Source organism: Diprion similis, chromosome 3 (genome assembly GCF_021155765.1).
Source record: "Diprion similis isolate iyDipSimi1 chromosome 3, iyDipSimi1.1, whole genome shotgun sequence".
NCBI classification, from domain to species: Eukaryota; Metazoa; Arthropoda; class Insecta; order Hymenoptera; family Diprionidae; genus Diprion; species Diprion similis.
In genome coordinates, this window is record NC_060107.1 from 8,629,869 (window position 1) to 8,657,215 (window position 27,347).

Consider the following 27,347-nt stretch of genomic DNA (forward strand, 5'->3'; position numbering starts at 1 on the left):
ACTATAAGGACGTCCGGAGATGACGTAGATACCCGCGGGACACCCACCTGGGAACCGAAACTCGGCGAATAGTAGAGTGTCGCGACGGGGGGTGGGGGGTGGGGGAGGAGGAAGGTCCTTTCATCCTCTTCCTCTTTATTTCCTCCTTTTTTCCCCTCTTTTTTTTCCGGTTTTTCTCTCCCTTTTTAGCCTCGTTTCGACACCCCACGTGCCGCTTGCATCTTGAAAAGCACTTCCTTTCCTGACGCTGGAATTATAGAGACCTTGTGCGAAATTGACGACAAACACACAAATCTTACCGTATTTGTAATAATTTTTTACAAACCGAGGGTCATTTTCCCCTGTCATTTACGACAATGACTCGGCTGATCATGTTTATATATTTACACTCATCTCTATTTCCAGCTGACGACAGCTTGTGCCGATTAGAAGCACGAAAAACTTCTTACACGCATAGACATTGAAGTGCCTGAACTTCATTCTTTCTATTGACACCATTTCTATAATAATTTTTGTCTAAAAATTCTCTAGCCGTTCGCTCATGTTTTTGTTTCAGGAAAAACAGCACCATTCTAGAAAAATTTCAGCTCGCGATTTCGAGGCTAGAGTTGTACCCAAAGAACTCGATTCTGGTTGACCAGCTTCTCGAACACATGGCGACGATGCCGATTCGGCATGTTGGTGAGTAAATGATTTCTTTCTAACGTTAATGTCAATCTCATTTATGTTCGATAATTTTTACTCTCGATCCCTCCTCTCCCTCGCCCTCCCTCCAAAAAAAAAAAAAATAAAATAATTAAACAATAACGTTACTCATCCACCTTGAAAATTCACGAGCTAGTGATTCGTTCGGATGTGTATTCAAAGCGTTGAAACGTTGTTGACACTGCAGCGAAAACTCGATAATTGGAGGTGTGTAATTATTTCTACACGTTGTGTAAAGTCTGCAGAGTTTATGAATCGGGAGTTCGTTCAGTATTTATCGTTAAATAAGTAAGAAAAATGGAATATATATATATATGTAAAGAAAAAAAAAAAAAAAAAAAAAATGGGACAAAATGAATCGAAGGTGGGAAGAAAATTTGATTACGATAACGGTGTGTTGACCAAATTAATTCTCTCGGATCTAGTAGAATGAGCGCTAAGGAGGCGGGGGGGGGGGGGGGGGGGGGGGGTCGATCAATCGCGGTTTAGTTATAAATCGATATACACGCGTTAGCTGCTGGCACTAGTATTTTTTTTTTTTTTGTGTTTCATTTTTATATTACCCACGGTGGGAAGCTAATGTTGTCAATATTGTCAAAGCACGGTAAATAGACTTTTCCCTCCTGCTTCTATGGCGCGCTGATACACGGCCAGGACTTGAAATATGTATATCTATGGCTTGCTTGCTAGCTCGAGTGTTCGCAATGGTGTTGGTGGCATAATGTCTCTCTGCCGGATGAATAAAATTCATACCTGCCTTGCTGATCCATATTGGACAGCCTTTTCGTCTAGCCTCTGGGCCGCCTTTTCAGGGTAATATTTCCAACCCCCCCCCCCCCCCCCCCCCTCACTGCACGTTACGTACGTATATGGTATAAGGTAAACACATTCTAGGTAACCCTTTGAATCACGCATGAGTCAACTTTTATAACAAGATAGTATTTTGTGGGGTTTTTTTTTTTTGGTATCAGAAAATTTGATTTTGAAAATTCGATATGGTGGATGAAAATTTTCAGGTTTGATCGAATACGGTCTAACAACTGTACGCGGGGGTTTTTGGGGTCGCTGATTGGATTCGACGTACTGAATTTTTGAAAGCTGATTTTAGAGTCGTGATCAGTGACTCTAAAAACCCACTGGAAAAAGTTTTTTTTTCTTCGAAATCGATCGAATTTGAAATTTTCGTCTACCATATTGGATCCGACCTCTTGAATTTTTGAAATCTGATTTCCGATTCGTAATCAGTGACCCCGAAAACTTATAATATATGTAAAATATAGGGTATTAAAGGGGTAACTTTCTCGAAAATGAATTGTTCCTTCAATTTTCACCATTTTTTTCAATCAATTTTCTTTCCAACAATAGTAATTTACATTATATCGCAACAATTACATTCGAGTGTTGAAAACCTATTAGTATACTGTCAGAAGTAACAAAAGAAAAAAATCGCAAAAAAGTATGTCGAAAAGTTCTCTAAATACAGAAAGAAAAAAAAATGGATATAAAATAGATTGTAAAAATACTTACTACTATGACTCAAAGGATTAAGAATTAACCCATCGGGACGACGTCGGAAAAAAAGTTTAAAAAACAGGAAAAAGCGTTTGAAAAATCTTCAGCAATGTTATTTTTGACAGCGATATTGGTGGACAAGAACTACTTTGTGATTCGAAATGATGAAACTCCCATTTTTAGGTACGATTAATCATTATAAAATATTATTTCAATATGCTCAAGTCAATTTCTACTTATACGTAGTAAGGATGATGCCGTTTTCATTCGAGTTCACCGTCGTTGGTCCTAATAACACTGCTGAAGACGTTTCCAACCGTTCATTCTGATCCGCCAACTTTTGCTTCAGACGGATAGAGATGAAACGAATTCCTTTCATCAGTCGAAAACGAAGCAAGGCGTTGCTGGTGAGGAAGGTAGGAATATTTTGGTAACGATAGGGAAGGATATCCGCCAGGAGGGTGGAAATATCGGATCATTTCTATGGTAACATCGTCCGCTTTTCCAGGGCGGTCAAGCTCATCGTCCAGTCCCATACTCGACCCTCTTTTCCTCCCCCGAATATCAATATGAAATCGAAGAAGTAACAAAAGCTCGAACTGACAATCGCGCACCTTCTTTTTCCTCTCGTTGCAGTTCAAAAGGAGGGTGGAACGCAGCTGAAACTGGTGATCGAGTATCCGGACGATACGCAAGCGCTCTTCAAACCTATGAGGTAAGCAGTCTCCATGCTCTGTCTGCGTATTGCTGATTGTCCGCTCTGTAACCAGTCGGAGAGAGAAAAAGAATGGGAGAGAGTGAGATAGAAAAGGAGGAGACACTTTATTGTTGTAACAAGTTGCACGGAGCACTTCGGGGCGAAGCAAGGTGATAATGGCAGCACCTCGACTTCGCGTTATAACCAACATGCCTACTTATAATTCAGACAATGGAGGATGTGACGTATCATCTACTTGATGCATCGCCCTGTTATAATTGAGTATGTACCAGGCGTGGCTAGCGGCACGTCTACGAGGTCAATTCCGAAGTGCCTCTCCTCTCCTTGGAATTCTCACCCTAGCCGAGGACTTACCGCCATTCGAACTCTTCTCGTTTCTATCAGCTTTTCATTATTTGACGAATCTGTGCAGTAGTGTACAGTCAGATTTTTTATTCGAGGATTGCACTTTTTAATACACTTGTTAAATTTTTTTTCGAAAATTCTTTCCCTGATTTTTTTTTGCATTTTTGTACGGTTCGATGTCGCAGATTTTACTTTTTTCACGGGGTGCGATTCGACTCTGATTCTTTAACCGTTATTAGAAATTATCCGGGCTAATTTGAATACATTACACTGTTGCGGTAATGTGGAGGGTAAAAAACGGAGAAGAGGGTGGAACGCAAGGCTAACGCAAGTTTCTTCTTCTTTTTCCTTCTCTTCGTCGTCGTACCAAAAAAGAAGTAGAAAAATCGTTCGAGATCGAACTAACTGCGGTAGTTTGTAGTAATGAGTATAACCGGATATAAGGAATATTATGCAGCATAAAAGGCTGGAGGAAAGTGGGAGGGAAACGTCTTTTTCAATTTTCTTTTCTTTCTTTCTCTCATTCCATATACTTACGGATAGTATAGGCGAACCGTTCATTGTTACGGCTTAGCGAAACTATATCCTACAAAGCGAAGATATTATACCTTTTTAAACTTTGGTATTATAAGCGCTTTACCATATAAGTATAATATGTATACATATATATATATATATATATATACATATATATATATATATATACATGCACTTATATATAGGTATAAAAAACACGAGTAAAATTTTTTTTCACCATATACGCTAAGTAGTGGAAAAGCGACAGAATTTAAACTTGTAATAAGTTTCGGCAATAACTTGTTCTTTCTTCACGCTTATACTTCTCCGTGCAAAAGTTTTCTCTATACTCTGGCCATTGCTATAAGTACATATGTATACATATATATGTATATATATGATACCTACATGATACATATATCGTTTAGGTTTGGCTAAAATTGCTGCATTTGTCTCGGAAGTTTGAGAAGATTTCTTTTCAGCTCTTAATTTTATTTCATTTTCACCCCGCCCCGATCTCACTCCTTCCTTGCTTTTCCTTCTTGCTTTTTTCTGATCATTATATTGTTATTAATATATATTATCGAAACGTGTTACGTGAAGTAAATCATTATTATGTACTTCATTCTATGCCAACGCTCAATAACTTAGGAAGGGGAGAATTTGAAAGGGGAATTCCACCCGCCTTCAGGGGTTAAAAAATAGATAATAAAATACGATGCTGATTCTTTTCTGCGATTCAGCAGATAATATCTTTACTAGATTATTTAGCAGAAGCATATTTAAAGATAGCATAAATAAGAATTTTAGCGTAGTTACAAATTCGGAATCGCAAAATTTGTTTGCAATTTTTTACAAGTAGTATAGAAGGAAAAGCGTTTGAATTTCCTTAGACTTTCGAGGTATCGTGAATAAGCTAAATTTTCAAATCGGTATTGTGAGGGGGTTGGGTTGGAAGTCGAAACGGCGTGAAATGTCCCACAAATCAATTACCCTCTATTTATATCCGCGATTCGATTCCCTTTTCTTCCTTTTACTTTACTCTAAGATTTTTTTCCTATTCTTCTTTCCTTCCGTCTCTTTTTTCGGTACGACTTTAACGTCGAGCTTGAAACAACGACCGGGAAATTAATCAATTAACCGAGAAAACTTTTCCACTCAGATTTCTTCGACGGACAGCTTATCCAAGTACCTACATACGTGCGTACTACATATGTATACAGGGTATCCAGTATTCATGGGGAATTCTCAGGGAATTTGATATCCCCTGGAAAAAACCTGGAAATCTCGGGGAATTTCATGTCGTATCTGAAATATAACAATTTTCATCCGAGGTTTATAAAAATTTAGCCATTTGGTGAGAGAAAAAAAATTTTCTTTCAACTTTCAGGCAATGGTTATGAGCCAAGCCCTAATTTTTTAATTCTTACAAATTCGCCTCACAATGAGCTGTGCTCGGGTCAAATATAAAATATTTTTGTTCGTATAACTATTCTATTTTTCATTTATTGTGTACATTAGAAGAAACTGGATAAATAATGATTCTTGTCTGGGAAAGCTGGAATTCTCAGGGATTTACGTTTTCACAAATAACCGGACACCCTAAGTATATCACGTGGAACGTGGACGGTGACTAACTTTGGCAAAGTACAATATCGACATACCTAACCAAAGTTTGATTTTTCTTCCAGATCTTGATACTTCTTGCGCGATTCTTGCTTCGATGATTCCATCCCCGTCTCTCTTTTTCTCCTCCTGACGGGACATCCAACTCGGTGTTTACCCGCCTTGGCTAAATTATCGCTTGTTTGCAAGCGAAACTTTTTCCTACACCTCGGCATTTTCCTCGATTTATCGTTCTGTTTTGACGCGTCGTGTCGTTCCGATTTTTAGCACACGAGTTCATTCAATTCCGTTGTCATTACAGCGCATAGCTATAAAGTAACTTCCATTCGATCTTCAGTTTATACACCATTATAATACGGCATAAAACGCGGATCGTTCAACTTTGACTGCATGGCTACTTTCGGATCGCCAGTTCGTAAATGTCGTGTTATCCATCCTTTGTCTTTCATCAATACTATATCATTCTTTCATCCCGTTTTATTTACTGCAGAAACTAAATAAATAAATAATAAATAATCGAAGCGTCAACTTTAATCCAGAAATCATTACGTCTATTTTCGTTAAAAAAAATTATTCGTTACGTATGTATAATTCGACTTTTCAAATTTTTATAATCGCGGTTTTCAAAGTTTTCAACTTTCATGAAAATATATTTAAAAAAAACACAGATATTGCTGTTCAATTACAGTTGCAAAATATGCATGTATACTGTATACCTATAGTATAATTCATAGATTAGCCATAGATTAAATTAGGCACATATATATATATATAACGTATTTCGATTGTAGATACTTTTCAGACCGTGTATTTTTCTTCTTATTTTTCTCACCGTTGAAAAGTATGAGTGAAGAAAGATAAATTATTTGTAAGCTTGACGTGAACAGTAGGTACGTTGACAGAAGATGGGGGAGAACTTCGATACCTACGTTATGTCAAGAGAAAGGGGACGAGACAAAGACAGAGAGCGAGAGAGAAATATGGCGAGAGGTCGAGTAATTTATTAAAAGAACAGAGATTCGGTCAGTCAGAGAACTGTTGGAAAAGTTAGTTCTTTTTTTTTCACCTATTCTTCTACCTTTTCTTTTTCTGCAGCGAGTTGAAGCGAGTGTGTTTTTCGTTCGGGGATTATCCGAGAATCGGATTTATGCTTTTCTTCGTTGAGGAGGGGCAGCCTTCTTGTAGATTATATATATATATATATATACTCAAACTCAGAGAGTCCTTCGCGCTCTCAGGACGCAGTGACCAGGATAATGAATTATTATAATATCCTTGATTGCGCGGTCTTCAGATTTACTCCTTTACCCAAATCCTCTGTACTTTTGGACAGTAATTATCGAATCAGAAACTAAAACATATCAGTTTTACGTCCTAACTTGCTGCTCGAATTTTTGATAAAAATTTCCTCGTCAAACGTCATATAGTAAAGCATTTTTGAATTTTTTTTATTTCAAATATTGTGACCATATGAAATGGTGGAAGCGATTTTCAAATTCTTGTCTTATTTCACGGTACACCGATAAAAATTTATAATTGTGGTTACTAAGTGTTTTTAAACCATTCGGATTATTCACCATAACTGAAAAGCACAGCTTTGGGTACGAAAATAAAATTAATCTTGTAGCTGTGAGCATTAAATCTAGTTTATGAATGTGTTAGGTACCTTTCGTTTGTTTGTAGTCACTTCTACTGTACTTTAATTATAACTTATGTGGTTTGTTTTTTCGGTACAGAGAGTTATTATCATAAAAAATAAAAAATAATGGATTTATTGAACAGCGCTAAAATTTCTAAGGAAAGAGATGATCAAATGGGGGCGCAGAATGAATAAAATTTCTCAGTGTACAACAAAAATAGTAAGTAGCCGGTACCTTTATACATCGGTAATTCACACGGACAAATTCTACGGACTTAAAATTGTATAAACATGAAACAACGAGCCTAATTCGGGAGGGAGTCACGACCAGTGTAAAAAATAAGATTGAACATGTGAAGTTGATATAAATTAAACATGCGAATAACTCAAGAAATCTGAACAAACTCGATACTGCATTTACGATGGATGTGGTTTATAGCTTTCGATGATAGAATAACAAGATTCAAATTCAAGTGTGACGAATAATTGATCCGGTGATTTACAATATATCAAGAAGAGCTCTGCTCAATTTTCCGTGATCAACATGCAGAAAATGATTGAGTGGCGTTATTAGCTTTGGAATATATTGCCGTTGAAACGGATGATAATTTATAGAAATGAGCTTTGATGAAGATCGTATAATTCTATGCTAGGAACTGTTTTAAACGAATAAAACTATCGTAAACTAACAAAACTGCGGATTTAATGTTGCAGTAAAGGAAAATAATAGTATTGACAATTGTAATAGACACTAAATAGTTGTACTTGTATCACATATTTTTCTTCTAATTCAAACAGTATCTTTTCAAAAGTTATATCGTAACGATTTATATTCATATTTGACTAGAACTTTCCTCCAACTATATATATACAAGAAATGAAATTTTTCTCAGCAACAGAATCGTTTCGTTAAATTATCCTCGAAGGGGGTTCAAGTTTCCTCCACGGAATTCGACTTTCAGTTACTATTTCCGTTTCTTCCCCTCAGCAGATTGCGGCTTGAGGACGAAGCGCGGCAAAAGCTTTGCCCGGAAAACGGATGCTTCTATTTCCCTTTTTATCCAACCCGGGGGACGGGGGTGGGGGTCGGGGGTTGGTAAGCCGGTGCCAGCTCACCTTGTATACTGTAACCGTGAAATATTTATGTAATAAGGTCTATTACCTGACGAGGCGAGCGTCGCGACGTCCTTCCGGCCCCCTTCTTCGCTTATACACACATCCTTGCGGCCTCACACAGCTTGCGGCGACACAATAACTGTCCAACGTGATGTCGCATTCATCATTCTGCGATGCGACGCCCTTCTTCCAGGGGCGGGGGTCAGGTACGACCCCGTCACGTATGGCGGTAGTAAAAAGATGAATTGCGTTGTTATAACATCCCTCGACTACTACGCGAACGACTGGAAGTTGTTCCGATCCACCGACGGATGACGGGGCGAAAGGGCGTCGTTTTAACGAGAAAAGAAAAAGTCTTGTTACAAACCTTGTCGCGATGCACCGAGAAAAATTTCTATGTATTCTGTAGTGTTACACCGGGAAAATGGTGGACTGCGCAATTGGTGCGGGTGAAAAAAAGTGGCCTAAAAAAGTTGAATCTTTTTTCTCAATACCCATTTTACTATAATTTTTTTAGTAAGTATAATGTAACAAATGAAATTTTCCTCGACACAGCGGTGCCGATGAAAAGTTGAGAATTTTATACTGGAGGGACTTGGAATACTTATCAGAAGATTTCCTTCATTAAAGAATTGCATACGGTGTTACTTTTCTTTTTCTTCCCCCTCACTCTGGTAATTTAATTACTGCTGGTATGGGTACACGGTGATTATTAATTGGCAATAAATCATGGATACATACAGACGGGTACTTCCCTCCGGAACTCGTCGATGTCAATGAGATATTTAACTTGTCCAAGCGGACCAAATCCCATTGATTGGAGTTAACGAGATGGATAAAACTGAAAGTTTTCTTCTTCCCTCCTTATATTTCACGCTTTTGACTTTTCTTATCTTTCACTTCCTTAAATACATACCCGAGCCTCCGAGATTTTCTTGATAATCAATTATCTACAGCGTCAGTGTGCAGAAATTGCAGAAGAAAAAAAAGAAGTATTAATCACGAGATAAACCCTCGAGGTTATTGACTCGTGGAAAATTATGTACAGGTGAATTTTTGGTGAAATAAAAAGGCTAACTACTACTGAAAATTTACAGACAAAAATCTGCAACTGATGTTACCCTTAATGGTAGAGGAAAAATAAAAAGTTAAAAAAAAAAATAAAAAACACGAATGAAGAAATAAAAATAATAATGTAACCCGACACATGTAGCGCAGGATTTTTTCCGATCAAATTCTACAGGGAAATCCGCTTTCTACTCGTATGAATAGGGTCACCGATATGAGACGCCTGTACTTGGATGCCTTTCAATATTTTTTCAAAGCTTCGTACTTTTTCACCCTATCATTTCACCCTCTTTTCGTGCGTCGGTTCTGTCGAAGAACGGTTTATTCTTTACTGCTGACTAGTTGTAAATCATTTCTCAGTTAACTCGTAAACATCGTTGATATTTCAAATACTTTTTATTAGATGCTTTTTTTTTCTTTTATACAAAATATACAGATAATTCTACTCTTCGCTACTTCGGATTGCAACTATATGAGCGTGATTAACGAGTTGAGTAATTAATTAGCTCAAGTTCTTTGATTTAATTAAAGCGTCCGGAGTATTTTTTTTTTTTTAAACCGTTCTCGCCCATCTTTCGTCGGGAATGTTTGCCCGATTTCATAATATTCTTTTGTTTTCTGACTTAAAAAAAAGAAAAGAAAAAGAATATAATATGAACCATAAATCTTTGGAGCACAGAATTGCAATGACAAAGTATTTGATTAAATTACGTCTTTGCTAATCAATTATAAGCGATAACTAGATCTTATACGTATAAATTTATATAATTTGCAGTCTCATCTCTGCACCGCGAGTATGAAAGAAATAAATTTCTCTCTGCAAAATCCAGATACTGAAGGCTATAATTATCTGTTCGCAGGTTTCCAAGAGAGCAGCAAACGCTACCGAATCATTTTTACTTCACCGACTTCGAACGACACAATGCGGAAATCGCAGCCTTCCATTTGGACAGGTAAATATCAATACAAGAATAAAACAGACCCCAGTTTGGGAGGGTGAAGCAAAGTGGGCATCTTACGAAAATAATACCTAAAATCAGAATAAAACGTCTAGTTTTTACATGAACAATTATACTAAATTATTATCTAGCTTTCTCGAGAAAAAGCAATCATAAATTTAAGTTCAGAAAATTATTTGACTTTGCAGAGAAGAGAGTTAAGCACAACTTGAAACCTTTCGCGTTATCAGGTCTGCAATTACTTGAGTAAATGATTTTCTAATGATTCATATTTTGAAAAAAAGTTCAGGTTGTTAATTTTATCTCTTGTTATTGAAAAAAATTTCAGACGCCCACTTTGCCCCCCTCCCCTAAATAATTATAGTGTAATAAATGACGTGGCGACGATTTATTATCGATAAAAATTTCGACTCCCGAATTTGTTAGCCTTATAAATTTTTCGTATTAATTGAAATAAATGATCCGCCGTAATCGCGGCGATGTAGAAAAAGCAAAAGTGAATTCCCCGTATAATATTACTCTTCCTTTTTTTTCTCTTTTTTTCATCTTATTCCACGTTTACACAGGCTCCTTAATTTCCGGCGAGCAATGCCAGTGGTCGGCAGGATGCTGAACGTCACGACTGAGATCTACGAAGTGGCCGACGGGGACCTTTTAAAAACATTTTTCGTCAGCCCGGTCGGGAATCTCTGTTTCCATGGAAGGTGCAGCTACTACTGTGACACCGGTCACGCGGTTTGCGGAAACCCCGACACCCTCGAGGGGAGCTTCGCCGGTTTTTTACCTGCCAACACCGTCGGCTCAAGAAAAGTTTGGCGACACCCTTGGCGGCGAAGTTACCACAAGCGAAGGAAGGCGCAGTGGGAACAAGGTGCGATTTTCAACTCCTTCGTCTAACTTCTCGCTCGCTTAGTTCCCGGGGGCGGAAAGTTACGGAGAGTCCACCGCTGTGGCCATTGTCTTGAAAACGAAACTAATCGTTCTAATTGTCACGTGATTTTTCTTCATTTCTAATCATTTTCAATGTTCACCTTGATTTCCGAACGTTTGGACGTTCTTTAGTGATTTCCGAAATTAATAGAAATCACTTGGTAAACTGGAAGTGAACGAAAGCACATGATCAGATATAGGAAATCATTAAAAATGTTTACGAATTGAAATGAATCTTCAACGTTATTTTAAGATTCCGATTACTGCTCCTTGGTTCGTGAGATTCCGCCCTACGACGAGGGCCGTCGACTCCTCGACCTGGTCGACATGTGCGTCTTTGACTTCCTCACCGGAAATATGGATCGGCATCACTACGAGACCTTCAAGATATTCGGCAACAACACCTTCACTCTTCACCTTGATCACGGACGGGGTTTCGGTCGGCCATATCACGACGAGACTTCCATTCTCGCCCCGCTTTTGCAATGCTGCGTGATAAGACAGAGCACCCTTTCAACCCTGCTCGAGTAAGTCGCTTACAGATATAATCAGTATCTCAAACTACGCCGCTCGTTTTTGGTAATTTTTTCTCCTTTTTTTTAAATTCTTTTTTCTTCACTCAATTACAACTGCCAAAGCTATGCAAAATCCTGAATATTAGTGCAATTTTAGACTCCTAAAAATTTCAAACTGGTTTGATGTACACATTTTTTAATTCGCAACTTTCATTCGTTGTAAAACAACACAGAATTTCTTGACATATTCCGATCTTTTTGCAATACCTAATTGACCTAATTGATCGACTCATGAAATCTGAGACTAATTTTGAAGGATCAAAATTTACCGTGACGTAGTCTTGTCACACCGTGTTCACGTGTCTAAATCATTGCATAGCCGCATAGTCCTGTCTACATCGTATCGCGACTGTCTCTGCGCAGGGAGAATAGCTTATTACACGGAATAACCGGGCAGATTGCTTCGCCTGTGGAAGTAGCAGACGACAGGCAGGCAAGGTGGATAGGCGGATGCTGGCTGCGGTTTTCATACCACCGAAATTGAACCCAGCGTGAATATCTGCCTGTAACGTGTCTGGTTTCTGGCCATGAGAGCCAGCTGATTCTCGATTTTAGACCTGAACGGATTACCGGCGGTTTCGATCACTCGCCACTAATCAGAGATCACCGTGGATCACGATTCTACAAGAGAAACTTAAAGCTTAATACGAGGCAATTTCGTCACGTTTTATAGTCCCAATTTATCCAGAGAAGAAAATGGAGGAGTATAATCCTGGGTGAAAAAATTATTTTCCAAAAGACCAAGAATAGAGATTAGTTATTTACTGTTACTTATTTCGTCAGAAATGATTGACGAATCGAGAGATCAGTGGCTTGAATAAATTCAAACACTCGATGATTAAAAAAAAAACATTTTATCATCCAGCTGTCGAAAACAACAAGAAAAATTAGAAAAGCAAAGGATTTAGGTAACGATAAGAATTGTCGTATAAATGCGACGAAAAATAATCTCTTCCTTGTAAGAAGTAATAAAATTTGATCTGTATTATCGACTGTCAAACGATCTGACGGGATGATTATAGGATTTTAATCACATAGCATCTTCTGATAATGACAGTCACGTGCGTACCTATTAATTTCTGGGCTTTCTCCTATATCGCACATATCCACGGAATTTCCGGTTTAGTTTGATCGACGCCACGAGTTCTCGTGCAGCTTCCGTATCTCCGGTGTAATAACGCGGCGCATATTGTACCGTCGAAGATGAAATACGTATATAGAGGGCAGAGGAAGCCATTATCCTTTCTTGAGAGCGTCGATCTACGCCATATTGGCATCGCGTCTCGGGATCGTTGAAACTTGGTCAGAAATTAGCGGCGTTTAAATTTGCGCATTTTGATTAGTTGGTTAGTCGATAATTCTTCCATGCGATATTTCCTGTTTTCAAATTTTCACTGAAGATAGATAGATTAGAAAATAGAAGAACTGTGATATCGAATTGTGAAAAACGCCAAAATCTATTTTATTATGCAATTGTGAAACGCGAAAAGGTGAAGTACAGAAAATCGAGATATAAAATCGTTAGAATTCTATAATTTGAGCTTTCTACATTTTGACTTTTCTTTACTTCTCGACTTCTGATAAATTTTGAAATTCTGTGAAACAGATTTTTGCCCCTTTGAAAATTCGATGCCGTGACCTTTCCATTCATTGATCTTTCTGAATTTTTACGGCCCACTTCTTCGTTATATCTTATTAACCTGTGCCTATATAACGCCGACCGACGCGATCCGACACTTTAACGTTAAACCCGACGTGACGTGGGTTAACGGATAATAATTCTTACTATTCGAGGCCTCGCGCGAGGTTTTCGGCTAGCCTAAAGTCATCCCAGTTCACCCTCAAATTCCCGCAGAAATTAATTACGCGATTGGATTATGCGCTGAGATTGAACCGAGAATAGGGTTCAATCATGTCTAGACGCCTTTTTATTTCACTATAATTAAAAGATTCTCTTCAAAAAGTAATAGTTGTCATTATCCTAAAGAGAAAAATTTCTTTTGCGTACAATCCTTCATTACGACCATCGAATTTGGAACGGTTTTAGAAAATTCTCACTAAAGGCTTTAATGAAAGACTCGTAGTGAATTTTAGATGCATAAATTTATAATAATTCTGTATTTAATTAGTGAAAAATTGATAAAAAAAAAAAAAAAATTGATTCGAACCACATCTAAAATCTAACAATTAAAAATCATCCGAATTCCGATCTTGTAAAGTAAAACATTCGTAGAAATTGTTGTTTCATTTATTTTTTTCCTCTCGTACGTTTGTCTCGGAAAATATGAAATCGCCGTTAAGTTTTTGGTAAAAAAAAGTTATCAAAAGCAGAGTTAAATGTCCGGATTTATTATTTTTAACGTTAGCGGACGCTCAGCGAAGCTCGACGCAGGTTTTCATCGGTTTACTCGAGGATGAGAAAAGCAGAAACTACACTTACGGGGCGCAATGGGTGAGAAGAAAACCGACCAGCAAAGCCATCTACCCACTTAAATTTATTTTATCTCAAACTCCGCGGGAATGGGTTTTCGAAAGGGTTTCGAATCTGAATGAATAATGCACGGTGGACGGAATTCACTGTTACAGGGGTTGAGAGCGATTTAAATTCTCTTTCCCCTCTCTTAACTCCTGCAACCCGCGACGGCAAAACTCTCTCTATCTTCTAATCGTCCCCGCTGAAGGGCCAAGGGCCAAACAAATTCCGATCCTCTGTCCGCGAGGAATCCCGATGGCCAGCTTCTCCCACAGGAAGAAATTTCTAATTGCGGTTACTACGCAGTCCATAACTGTTTTCGTTTTTTACCATCACCGAGAATCATTGTTCTGGATAAAAAAAAAACTAATAATAGTTTCGTAGCTGTAACAAAAAAAAAAATTTTTTAATCTTGTACTTGTGTTGATAGTTTTTTTTTTTTTTTATCATGGTAAATTGATGTTAAGGTGTTATTTAAATAAAAAATTTACTTAACTAAGCTTAACCAGAAAATTTATAGGTTCTGACAACTTTAATCGTTACTTTTTATTGTAACACGTTTTACTAGAATCTCTTAGTAATTTTGGTCAGCGAAATTTTTCAGTCTATTACACATGACATGGCCAACCAACATTTAGCAAACGTTCGAATTATTCTTGGATAGAAAACAGAGTCGAGGAAATATCTAAATACGATATGCCAATTATTTTGGTTTTAAAACTGAATGGAATAGGTTGAAATAAAAAAAAAAACACACAAAAATAAAAACATAAAGACCAATTTTGTGAATCAGTCGTTCGGAAATACAACTCGCACGATAATTTGCCAAGGCGAATTGACTTCTCGCAGAAAACCTTATACATTCCCGTTCTTTAACATGAGTATCCATCGCTTATTCACCGTCTGTGGAACGCACGTTTCTTAGTTTTTGCACAGTATGGCGGTTTGTTACGGTGAATTCTAGATCGTGTTCAATATTGTAAGGTTTATTCATAAAATAAATAAAATTATAAAGTAATGAGAAAACATTGAATTTGAAATTTCCAACTGGATTCTGCTCGTGGTTTTCATAGAGTCTCAAGTTTATAATTGAACTTATTTATCGTAATTTTCCTTTCTCATAACACAGGAAAAACAAATTTACAACGAAATTGACACGAGTTTTTTCATTCACTATACTTACATGCTATATGTGAGGTAGATTTAAAAAAAGTTCCATTGTAAAATTTTCGTGTTTCCGGATACTAAATACGGTTGTTAATATTCTGAGAAGAAAAGCGGACGAGCTTGAGAGATTGCATTTACAAAACAGTTTTCAATGTGATATTCAAATCGCATGTCCGAATCATATTTCATTCAGATTTTTCTACACCCATTCACAGCGATCCTTTTACGTCTTTGTTGCTGCGTCGATGAGACGATTACTCCAAATTAAGTCTGCATATATTCATCGCCTGAAATGTTCGATTAAAAATTCAATTTAATGTGTGCTAATTTCTATTGTGTCGTACGGACACATGTGATCCTATACATACATATCATGTAGGAGAGCGAACTTAGGATCGATGGAAAATGTGTGCTCAGCATAGGTGCACATGCGGCTTTCATTCGAGCATTAAGACGCAGAGAGCGAAAGCGGGGGGGGGGGGGGGGGCAGCTATTTGCCCAGGCTAATTGCCAAATTGTTTAAACAAAGTTTTCGCCGCTTAAACATTTCAGACGTGGCCAAGTTTCTTCTGTCTTAGCGCCGGCTTCTGCTAACAAACGTTTCTACCACTCGAGTTGCCGTCGTTATTACTCTCTCCGAGTCTACCTTCGTTGTCATGCCAAATACTAAGTTTCAACGTATCGAGCTTAGATCAACCCCCAGACAGACGTTCCGCTAAGCAAAATAAGGAAATTGGATTAGAGAAATTGAAAATGTCGAGTAATGGAATAGGCGAATTAAACAAGACCAAGTGCCATGTTTTTCAAACACTATTCTAAGCTCGAATTTAAGCGACAAATAACTATGCAGTGAAGAAGAAAGAGCTTTTCTTCGTTTTTTAAATATTTCTGCTTCCAGACACTCGGAGTTTATTTTTTAATTCTCCTCTACAATTATTGACACTGAATCCTTCGGAAAGAATAAGAATTCTAAATTACAGCGATGTTTTCGAAAGAGAAAACTTCTTGAGCGACGCATTTTTCACTTTCTTTCACGGCTAACGATCCGCGTGAATAAAAAAGAGTCAAACGTTTGTCATAGCATACCGTGACAAATGGCTCTTAACGCATTTAACTCCGAATACCGGGGGCAAATATCCTGGAGAAGATTTTATGTATTATTCTGTTTGCCGTTGCTGAATACTTCACAGTGCGGGTTAAGAATTGTCCAGTATTTCAGATCATGGATTATTGTCGAAGGCGTCTTGATTTTTCATTCCCCACATCTCTCTCCTTTCAGGTACCACAATGGGCCCATTCGTTTGAGCGCAGCCATGCGCAAGAGCATGTCAGTCGATCCTGTCGCTCCGATTTTGTGGGAGCCTCATTTTGCAGCGTTGGACAGACGCGTCGGCATTATCCTCCAGGGTGTCAGAGACTGTGTTGACAAAAGTACGATGTCCGAGCCGGTTGTGCGACGGGATAGACACTAAAGGACTCCGAATATCGCTAATATCGCCAATATCCTGCTTAAGCCGTAGATATAATTGATAATAATGTTATCAATGAATCAATATTTTCCAAAGACGACTGTTATTTGATATAATAACGTATTAGTTGTGTTTTATAATGAAGAAAAAGTTTCACGCTATTGTAATTGTCAATTTTCGTAATAATCCTTTCACTGCGATGTATGTATATAATATTATTATAGAAGAGGTTTTAGCTGTTTTTAATTTTCATTTTTTCAATCAAATTATTGTGTAAATTGAACATTCTGTGTCGCTGTGTAAATAATATGTAAACTGAACAATCGTGATAATATCTGACGAGACGATTGAACCACCGACAAATTTATTTTAAACTTATTTTAAGTAACGCACATCGGATAATGCACGATTTGTTTTATAAATAATAATTATTTACTGAATATCGTGGAATAGCGATATCGTGAAGAACTAGTTATTAAAATTGTTGTTCAACAGTCATTTCAACATATCGAAGATACGCTGAATTTTCAGATTATAGGTTTGAATAGTCAGTTGGAACGGGGATATAAAAATGAAGTTCTTAACAGTTGGTAGTATATCGAAATTTCATATTTGGTCTAATTTTTTTTTAGTTTTTTTTTTTTTTAGTTTTTGGCGTGAAATATATGATTCAAACAGTGATCGTATATCGCAAGGGGTAATGTGCAATGTAAGTCAGAAAATCTCTGTAAATATGTACAGAATACGGGCTATATACAAAGTTGTAGTATACAGTTTAAATTTTTAAGCCTCAAGTTGTAAAACATGTAATAAACGTAACATACAGTAGATATTTCGAATATCATTGTTCCAGCTTAGAGATTATACCAGCTATTATAATGTGGCACTGAACGTATAATAATAGATATGTATATTTGGCGTTGAATTTCTTTTTGTGCAATAAAATAAAATGTTTTAGGTCTAATGGACCCAAATGTTATCATATTGTGAATATGGAGTAGATTTTTAAAGTGCATTAGCCGGATCATTTTTACCGTACATATTATTATTATAGCTATATACATACCTATTATATACCAGTAAGTTATTATATTTATATGCATTATATACCTATCTCGAAATTTGTAAATAAAATATCATGGCTTGAGTAAGCAAAAATTTTCATTCTGTTAAAGAACATTCGGCAAGATTGAGTGTATGAAATAATGTTGGTCGTATTTATACATAACATAATATACCTTGTCGTATGTTCGTTTGAGGACAAAGACGATACTACTATCGTGTATATATATATGTATGGTGAACATAAGGATCTGGTACATAATTTAATTTTTCAAGAAGTAGGTTTGTTCCTTAATTTTCTTTCAACGTTTTCGTTTCGATGAATAAATCTAAAGAAGAAAACTAATAATAATAACTGCAAGTGTAAAAAAAAATATATGTTGTTATTTTTGGACTGTGCACGTAAGGCTGTACATAATCATAATAATATTCTTACGCGAATAAAACTGTAGAAAATATTATTTCCTCCTTTACATGTATTTATCCTCTTTCTATTAAGAAAATTGGAATTGCATTGGCTAGGCTTGGTTTTCGGATTTTCGACGTGGCAATAAACGTAAAAATTTGTTTCAAAGACCAACAAATTTGCCTCTCGGTTTACTGGTACGGATAAAGGGGAAACTGCTGTGACAGACAGAGAGAGAGGGAGGAAGTAAAGGTTAGAGAGAAGGGTCTCCAGAATTAAGTCGCAACTTCGAAGTTCACGGAGGGTTACCCACAATTCCTTGGTTCCTCCGATAAGCAGAAAATTTACGCAACCCAAGATAGAACCGCATTTGCGACCCTTACAACCCTCATGCCCTGACTTCTCTGGCGGTTGTTGCTTTATTAAACTCCGAGGCATAGTAATTATAGCGAGTTGACGAACAGTCTGATAATCTTCGAGTGTTTTTTGACTGCAAAATTCGAACCATTTACAATTGTTCATTGTAATAGCAGTAAAAATCTCGCCACAAATCCTTCGCGTCTGGTTTTGAAGTGTCGCGACTTTTATTACTCATATTACAGCCGGTCGTACTTTATTGGGTCATACCCTCCGCCCTACAGACTCTAATAAGCCCTTCCGTGACGTGATTGCACTCCAGCTTACGCTCGAAATTGAATCCATCCTGCTGGAAAGGTATTCGACAAACTGTTGCGCAGAAAAGTCTCTTGGATAGAAATTTTTCCTCTCACAGTGCATGGCTCAATCAGTTCGCAAAACTTACTCGAGTCACAAAATTAACGTTTCTAACGTTGTATAAGTAAACGTATAAACTTTACCACGAAACCAATATGGCCGCTATTGACTCACTTGCGTTTTTATTCCCGCTACACGACCGTTCAAGTGATTTGTCAGTTATTGAGTGCTGTTTCATGCTGAATAAAACAATGGCAAGAATAGCTTGCTTGTATTTGCACCTTCAGATGATAATTCTAAACACTACGAATTTGGTTTCGGAAATCCAGCCGTGACTGGTTTCCCTTCTATATATTGAAAGTCATTATTGAGTACACGGCTCGAATTATATGTATGTCTGTGAAATGTCCCAATATTCTTGTTTTCCTCCATCAATGAAAAACGAAAGAACGCGGACAAAGAAGTGAACTCGTAAGGCACGAGGCCACGTGTTGCGCGTGAAAAAGTACGTTAGGGGAACGCACGCTATGTTATAGGGATATAAAACGAGTGAATGGGGTGACGCAGGGCGATGATGTCTGGCCAGTCCGGGTTTAGATCTATATACATAGATATGGGGTGCGAATGGTAATTGATCATTGATATTCGGTACTGAGATGGGTTTCCAAGATGGCCAAGGAGCGCATCCAAGTTCCCAACTGTAATCCAAGTTGGGCCGTGTACCTGGCAAATGCCAGGTGCTTATACCTATCGAAACGCAGGAACAAGATATATAAAGGCCGTGACTTTGAGTTGTCGGGTTAATTAGAGAACTTGGTTAGCTCGTGACGTTGTATTTCAGAAACAGTTCTTCATTTCCCGATGGATATTCGATCAGGCCTCCGCAACCGTCGTCTGCAGGGTGTCTAATAAAAAACCATGAGCAGCTGCGAATCATGCCAGCGGCTCGTTGCCGATATTGGTATCGATTATAAACTGAAGACCCCACTGTGTCGCGTGTTACCGTTTTATCAAAACATCCTATGTATTATTTACTTGCCGACTGACGGTGAGGTGAAGTGAGTAATCAGGCTTGGGATGGAGGTGATTATCAGGGCAAGTAGTAAGATTGCCTTCCGCGCGGTTGCCTAATAATTTTTGTTGATTGGAGATCACCGCCTACCCTGCGGTGAGGACACGTAACTCCTTTATGCATGACGTCGCACCGGGGAAAGAAGTTTTATGACAATGACTCTGCAGGCCAGCGCTGCAGAAGCCAAGAGAACCGATTCTTTCGTCAAAGAGAGAAAGGAGGGTAGTAAATTTGACAGGATGGTCACCACCGGGAGACGTGATACATCCTAGCAAAAGGATACGAGTCAAATATCGAGAAGGTGTAAACCCAGGTTTTACGTCGGTTTGTTGCTGATCTCGATCCCCGTTCACATCGTCCATTTTCACCGTACACTTTCTGCCCTGATTCCGCCGCAAGTATGCACGTAGGTTTATATACCTAGACGTAGGTACTGAAACGAATGGAGAGCGTGACAATTTTACCCAAAGATTACATTTGATCAGACTACTTTGATGCTGGACGTGCGCTTCAACCGCTGAAGTTCGTTAGCTTTGAACCCCAGCGCAGGTTGCATACACTTGATTTGAAATTTGTTAGCTTGTGTAGAAGTGTGATCCAGTATTAACGAAATCCACCAAGACTCGAGATCAGAATCTAGATTCATATCACTCGATTACTCATGTCTTTGCAAACACTTTCCCTGCACTCTCTCGAAGTTGGCAGTATCTTTCCAATCGCAATCTGCATCCAATCCCGCATAGAAGCTCTGACATAGTTGTGTCAAGCTTATTCGTGGCATGCATGCAGATTTTGTACACCCACACACACACACACGCTTCCGAAAACGGGTTTCAGGACGTGGATATTTCGGTGAACCGCTGCCCTCGAGAGGTTCAATCACTTACCTACAGTGATTGCGCGATGGATTTGAACTATTCAGTTACTACCGGATTGCCAATGAAGAGCTCAAGCTGGAGAACAGCATCCATGCATATACTTGGAGTCATGAGTTGATGGAGTTCTCGGCTAAGAATAAGTTCTTCGGTGAATATTAGGTGTCTGTAATTATTCCTATAAATATATCATCGATATATCCATACTGTCTGTAAACTCAGGTCCATTGAAGAATCGGGTATATGATATGCGTGTCACATTAGTAGTCCATTTCTTCTCTGCTCTATCTCGAGAGCACTTATTTAATGTTCCTATTCCTAGTTACAACACTCCGTCATTCGTTTCTAGCTATGTAAGTGGAATCGAGTTGTAATGGAACCCTTCAATTTCAAAGAATTGCGAGTGTTGTACCTGATGAACTTTAATCAAGTTAATTGCAGCGGTCTTGATTGAAAACTTCCGACTCAATACATGTTTCAAGGACAAATATTGGAACTGACGATCGATGTTTACACCGAAATAAGTTTTGTGGTAATACTTGAATACGGTAGGGATCTGTTTACGAGAAAAGTGCGGACAGGATTTTCGTCGGAGTAGCGTGTAGGGTAGGTATATGCGTATACTGTGGGTATATAAGCTGGGAAGGAAAGGGATCTGAGAGGGAGAAAAATTGTGGATACTGCGACGCCCGATGTGAGGTATGGGGGTAACGCAGATCATGAGAGCGGAGAAAGAAAGTTTCTCGACCTCTATTGTTGACTGTAGAATCCCGAATAGAATTATTGTTATTTTTACGATGGTAAGTTTTCCACCACTAAGCAGAAATCTATAACAGTCGAGTTAAAAGTTAGCGCTGTTCGTTCCCTCCTCCTTTCCACCATCCTCTGCATCACGGATCCTACATATACCAATATATCGACCTCTTCGTCCCTTATTCTTTCACTGTTGTTGTCCACCACGCAGCAGTCCAAGTTAAAAACTATCGGGAAAGATAGCGAAAGCTATAGGCCATTAAAACTTTTATTTGCAGACAGTCTGCGCTGTATGATTTTATTACGATTCTAACCTCCAGACTTTATCGAGATATCTTGCTATACGTATACACATTATACATACATATAAACTCGACCGCGAAGAAAATAACAACTACGCGAACGGGCGACGGTGGTTATAATTATACGTTTTATAATACATCGAAAAAAGATTCATAGGAGTTTTGAAAAAAGAATACCACTCTGTTCTCTAACTTTCCATCTTATTTCTTTTCTCTTGTATTTTTTCATCATCTTGTATTTCTTCTTCCTCTCTTTAAGGCTTAAGCCGAGATACATGGAAGCAATTGAAAATGGCCTCCACAGAATGATTCCGATGGTCACGTACGACGAAGAACAAACACGCGATGGACCGACCTGGTCCAAATGTTCGCCAAGCGTTCGCTACTCCAAGTGTTTGCGGTTTCAATCGAGGCCAGGTTAACCGAAATGTGTTTTTGATAAAAATACGTCTCGGAGAAGTTGGCGCCACCGAAAGAGTGTACACGTCTACACTCGAGGCGACCACTGTTCAAACCAGAAGCGATTTGTAGGGAAGAAACTTGCACGATATAATTCCCCATAAAGCATATCATTTTGAAGAGAATTATCTTAAGTTTATCTGTTCGTTACCGGTTAAAAGACGATTGGAGCCCAGGATAAGGCTGAGATAGTCATTCTTAAATTAGAGAAACGCTAAAATAGCGGGAATAAGTGTACATGGAGAAGTCGCCTACAACTGGAAACCTAATTTTTGTAGTTGCGAGTCTCGTTTATCTCGTAATTCGAGTATTGTTTATCGATAGAAGAAAGTCCGTTTAACGCGACGTGACGGTCAGTTTCCCATTCGGATTTTAATTAGCCGAGATAAATTGTCAGACGGATAGTGCTTTTGAAACGTTTCGCACGGTGATCTCTGGAGCGCAAAATTATACCGACCCCGTTCTGCAATGCCATTTTCACCGATGCTAGTCAATAGTCTTTAATTTCAATAATTACCTTCTCGTCAACTTGTGTTGAATGAAAAAGATAATGGACACCTTGTAACTATTACACTTCATTTTACGAGCCGGAATTCATTACCTCGTATACTGGTGCGTGAAATAAGCACGTAAATATAAGTGGATTCGATGGCATTAGGAATGTAGATGGATAGGCATGATAAACAGTGAAACTGAGAGAACTAGGCCGACTGGTGGTTTGTTATACACACATTTACACAGGCATTTCATCCATAATGAAGGTGGGAGTAAATATACGCACATACCTGTACCTATACTCTGTATACACGAGTAAATTCGAGCGTGGACATAATTTCCATATGCATTCACGTGCCGAATAATATATACTGTGTTATAATTATATTGCCCAGAAGTGTTCATTGCACAGGCGTAGACATGTATAAGTACAAAAGCGTGCAGAGCGTATAATTCGGACTATTTATTAGCCCTCGTTTTACTCGCAGTAGAGCAGTAAACAGATTCTCGAATTCATTATGGCGTCAATAAGGGATTCCCGAAGTTCCGGTAGAGGGGCTACCGAGAATAGGTAGATATATAGCTGGAACTGTTCCGTATACATACATACATATACATATATTGTGCAAAACTAAATTAAATTCCGCGCAAGCTCAAGACAGTCTATCTTTTATCACAAAGAGCGGATCTTGGTCTAGCGGTCTTATTTGCGAGGCGAAGGAGGACCAGGAGGGTCGAAGGCCTGGGCGATGGAGCGGCGAGGAGAGGAGAGAGTGAAAGTGACGGGGCGAGGGAGAGAGAGGGCGAATTTTGATTCCCGGAGTCGAGAAATCATGGATTCGCCAATTTCTAAGAGCGCGAGGGATGTTAAAATAAGCAAATGAGGAGAATTCGGGCGCGATGAAGCTTCCGGTTTGCAGGAAAAAAATAAGATTTCTGACGTCTGTCTGTTTTGAATCTGCACGGGTATATTATAATATTATATAGATTCCTGAGAAAAGAATTAATTTCGCTCTCTCCCTACATTTTCGCTCTGTGCATAACGTCGATTTCTATCCTTATCCCATCCGCTTAACCGAGTTTTAATGAACAAACTTGTGATTGAAATCTTATATCGGAATTTTTCCATTTTGTAAGCTTGATTCCTGAACCTCTATAGTCATACTGCAAACTGTAAATTATACAGACTTGGATCTTACTCGTTAGTCAGGCCATTTACGGCCTTTGATTGGAACAGTTTAGATGACACAATTGCAGATTTCCGTTTCCTCTATGGCTCGTACCATTATAATCAATTCAGTTACTTCTCAATGAGATAAATCATTTTACAACGTGGTATTTTGGTACTGTTGCGATATTTTTCGATCAGTTTTTCTTACACTACCAAAGATGAGAACTCAGATAATCCAATTTATAAGTATGGTCGATATACGTTCTCCACCATGTTGCAGTCGGTTGAGTTTCATACACAAAGAGTACACATTTTATATCTGAAACGACAAAATTGAACATTTCAGTTCAGTAAATCTCTTTTACAAAACGAAAGTAGAGCTCCTTAGTAACGGGTATTTCTTGCAAACTGGAATGGGTACGAAAGCGATTTTCTAACGAATGGATATCACTTGTGTACGAAATATGAACGTTTTTGTATATGTATACATATTCATGCTGGTACATAGAAAATACACAAAGACTTCACTTCTCAGTCGTCTGGAAGTCGATATTAAAGTTAAAAAAAAGAGCGGATAGGTATGTACGGTGGGTAGACTGGAAAACATCGATCAAATATAAATATGTAGGTACGTCGTATGTTTGAGCCTTTGCAGATTTAAGGACAAAGTTACATTGCAGTCACTGGGTACAAAAGTGGTATGGACAACTATTATAGACGAGTGTGAAGGACTAATTTTGCACGATCGAGTGTTTGCATCTAACCCTTGAAGGCTCGGTAAAAACAATATGTGATGAGTTTCTATCTACTGCTTGAAAACGATCGAGGAGGATGAGGAAGCACAGAAAAGTTCCGTTTCAAACGGAAGTGAACTGGTGAACGAGGTGGACACAGATCACGCTTATTTTATTTATAGATGTATGAGTGTATTGGAAAAGCGTGGATTTCCGGTCTATGAACGAATAGAATGGACTAACCCATCGTGTCAGAAAGGGTGCTCTATATTCTGTATGAAACGTCTGGAAGATCGACGTCGGTTCGATTACGCCGCTTGAATTACAATGTGTTTGAACAACTCAACGCAAGGTTATTCCTGACAACACAAGCATGGAGAATAGAATCATCTGCCAGGATAAGTTCCAAGAATTTCTACAATTCATTTCGGTGGGAAGAATGAGTTTTGGGGACGAAGAGTTTCATATTTTCGCGAATAACTCCGGGATGACGTGACTGGTTTCGCATCGATTAAATCGGGGCCTTAATTGGATGAATAAAACGGGATCAAATGACCTGACGATTGTATGGATTGTAGAACCGGAATTGGAGTTACATATTGTGGAATTATAATATTGTTACTCTCACGAATGACTGAACAACAGTTCTACATTATTCATTCGAGAGCCAGTTACTATGAAATGAATTTGAGCATACTTTCGCGTCCGTCAAGATGGAACTAAAGGAATTCTGAGGAGTTGGCTATATTTTGACTGATTTGTGAAGCTTAGAACTATTCGTCTCAGAATTAGATTGCAGGACCCTTTTAGCAATATCTGAACCCACGGGAATGAAAGAAAGATTGCAAAAACATTCGAGGGACCAACGGATGGGAAAATATAGAGAAATACTACAAACGCTATCGTTGATAATCATCGATTGGAATGACCCTTTGAGACTGATTGGACCCTAAGGGGTTCAGACCTCAAAAGACCTCAAAAAGAGTGTAAGACTAGGGGTAGAGAAATGACAAAAGCATGTCTTTAGTATTCTAGCTGTCACTCATGATCGGTTGTTCGCAGGGTATTCGGACTGCGCGCAATCGATTCGTCACGCTACATTACGTCGCTATAGTGCATCACAAAATTGTTTACAGGCTTTTCCAAACTCGTTAGAATTTTGCACAAAAATCCGAAGGAGTTAGTATTAGTATGAGTATTAATGTATATTGATGCCCATACCATACTAGGATGATTTGAGTGAGAAGTACATATGAGTTTTACGACTTAATGACGAGCCTTGCTTTTTTTTCCCAAAAATGTCTTTTGTCTTGGGATCGATTTCCATCACCCTTTTTGGACAAATTGGACCCTACGAAACGCAGAGAGGACATGAAAAAGAGTATAGACTCAACAGCTGAGGATATATGAGAAGAACACTCAGGAATTTATTTATTTGTTTACTCATTTATTCTCATTCAGATAACATGAAACCACGCCATGTTATACATACTGTGCTGCTGAAAGTAATATGTATTACTCTCATGCATCTTAATAAAATGGTCAGCTTTGTTACGAACGGTACAATGATTTTTCTACATTTTTTATTCATTCATTTTTATACTGGTAAGCCATTCGTTTGAAAACTATACGCACACACTTGCACTAGAATAAAAGCAAGTTGAATAAACTGTCATTGAATGAAACCCAAGACTAAGTAGCTGAGAATTTGTCATTTTCCTTTCCCGTAGTTCTGAAATTCCAGTTGGTTTAGTTTAGTTATTGCTGTCATCTGCCATGCCCGATAGAGTGTATCCCCATGAGCAATTGCTGGCTTGTGCAGGGCGTCGGTTCAGTTACAAATGAACATTTTTCTGGCCGTGAGTCTTGCCGCCTTGGTGGCAGCGTATTGGGACTGCGCTTAATCGATTTCTCTTGCAAAATCACGTCGGAATAGTGCCTCATTAATACGATTGCAGCACTTTTCAAAATCGTCGAAATTTTCGCCAAAAATCCAAAGGGGTTAGCCTTACTTTTTTGCTCATTTTCAGAGCGAAAAATTCTTCGTCTTGGAATCGATTTGTACGACCATTTCTAGACTAATTGGACCACGAGGAACTCAGAAAACGCAGTGAAAATAGCGTAGGATCAACAGCAGAGAAATGACGATCAAAATCCTTCGTTTTTTCGCTGTAACTTTCCAGCTGTTGCTCGCAGCGTATTGGGACTGCGCTTAATCGATTTCTCTCGCAAAATTACGTCGGAATAGTGCCTCATTAAATCGATTGCAGCACTTTTCAAAATCGTCGAAATTTTCGCCAAAAATCCAAAGGGGTTAGCCTTACTTTTTTGCTCATTTTCGGAGCAAAAAATTCTTCGTCCTGGAATCGATTCGTACGACCATTTCTAGACTAATTCGACCACCATGAACTTGGAAAACACGGCGAAAATAGCGTGGCATCAACAGCAGAGAAATGGCGATCAAAATTTTTCGTTTTTTAGCTGTA

The 27,347-nt window shown here is 38.4% G+C and overlaps 1 protein-coding gene across 1 annotated transcript in view; it reads left to right on the top strand.

The window, feature by feature from the left end:
• LOC124404387 (extracellular serine/threonine protein CG31145) overlaps positions 1-16,896 on the top strand; it is a 44,448-nt gene extending 27,552 nt beyond the window's left edge. Inside the window, exons 2-7 of the mRNA XM_046878475.1 lie at positions 557-681; positions 2,854-2,932; positions 10,106-10,198; positions 10,771-11,075; positions 11,388-11,661; positions 16,629-16,896. Of these exons, the coding sequence (XP_046734431.1) occupies positions 557-681; positions 2,854-2,932; positions 10,106-10,198; positions 10,771-11,075; positions 11,388-11,661; positions 16,629-16,821 (1,069 nt within the window). The 3' untranslated portion in view covers positions 16,822-16,896. The remainder of the gene's footprint in view (positions 1-556; positions 682-2,853; positions 2,933-10,105; positions 10,199-10,770; positions 11,076-11,387; positions 11,662-16,628) is intronic.
• Positions 16,897-27,347: the final 10,451 nt, after the last annotated feature.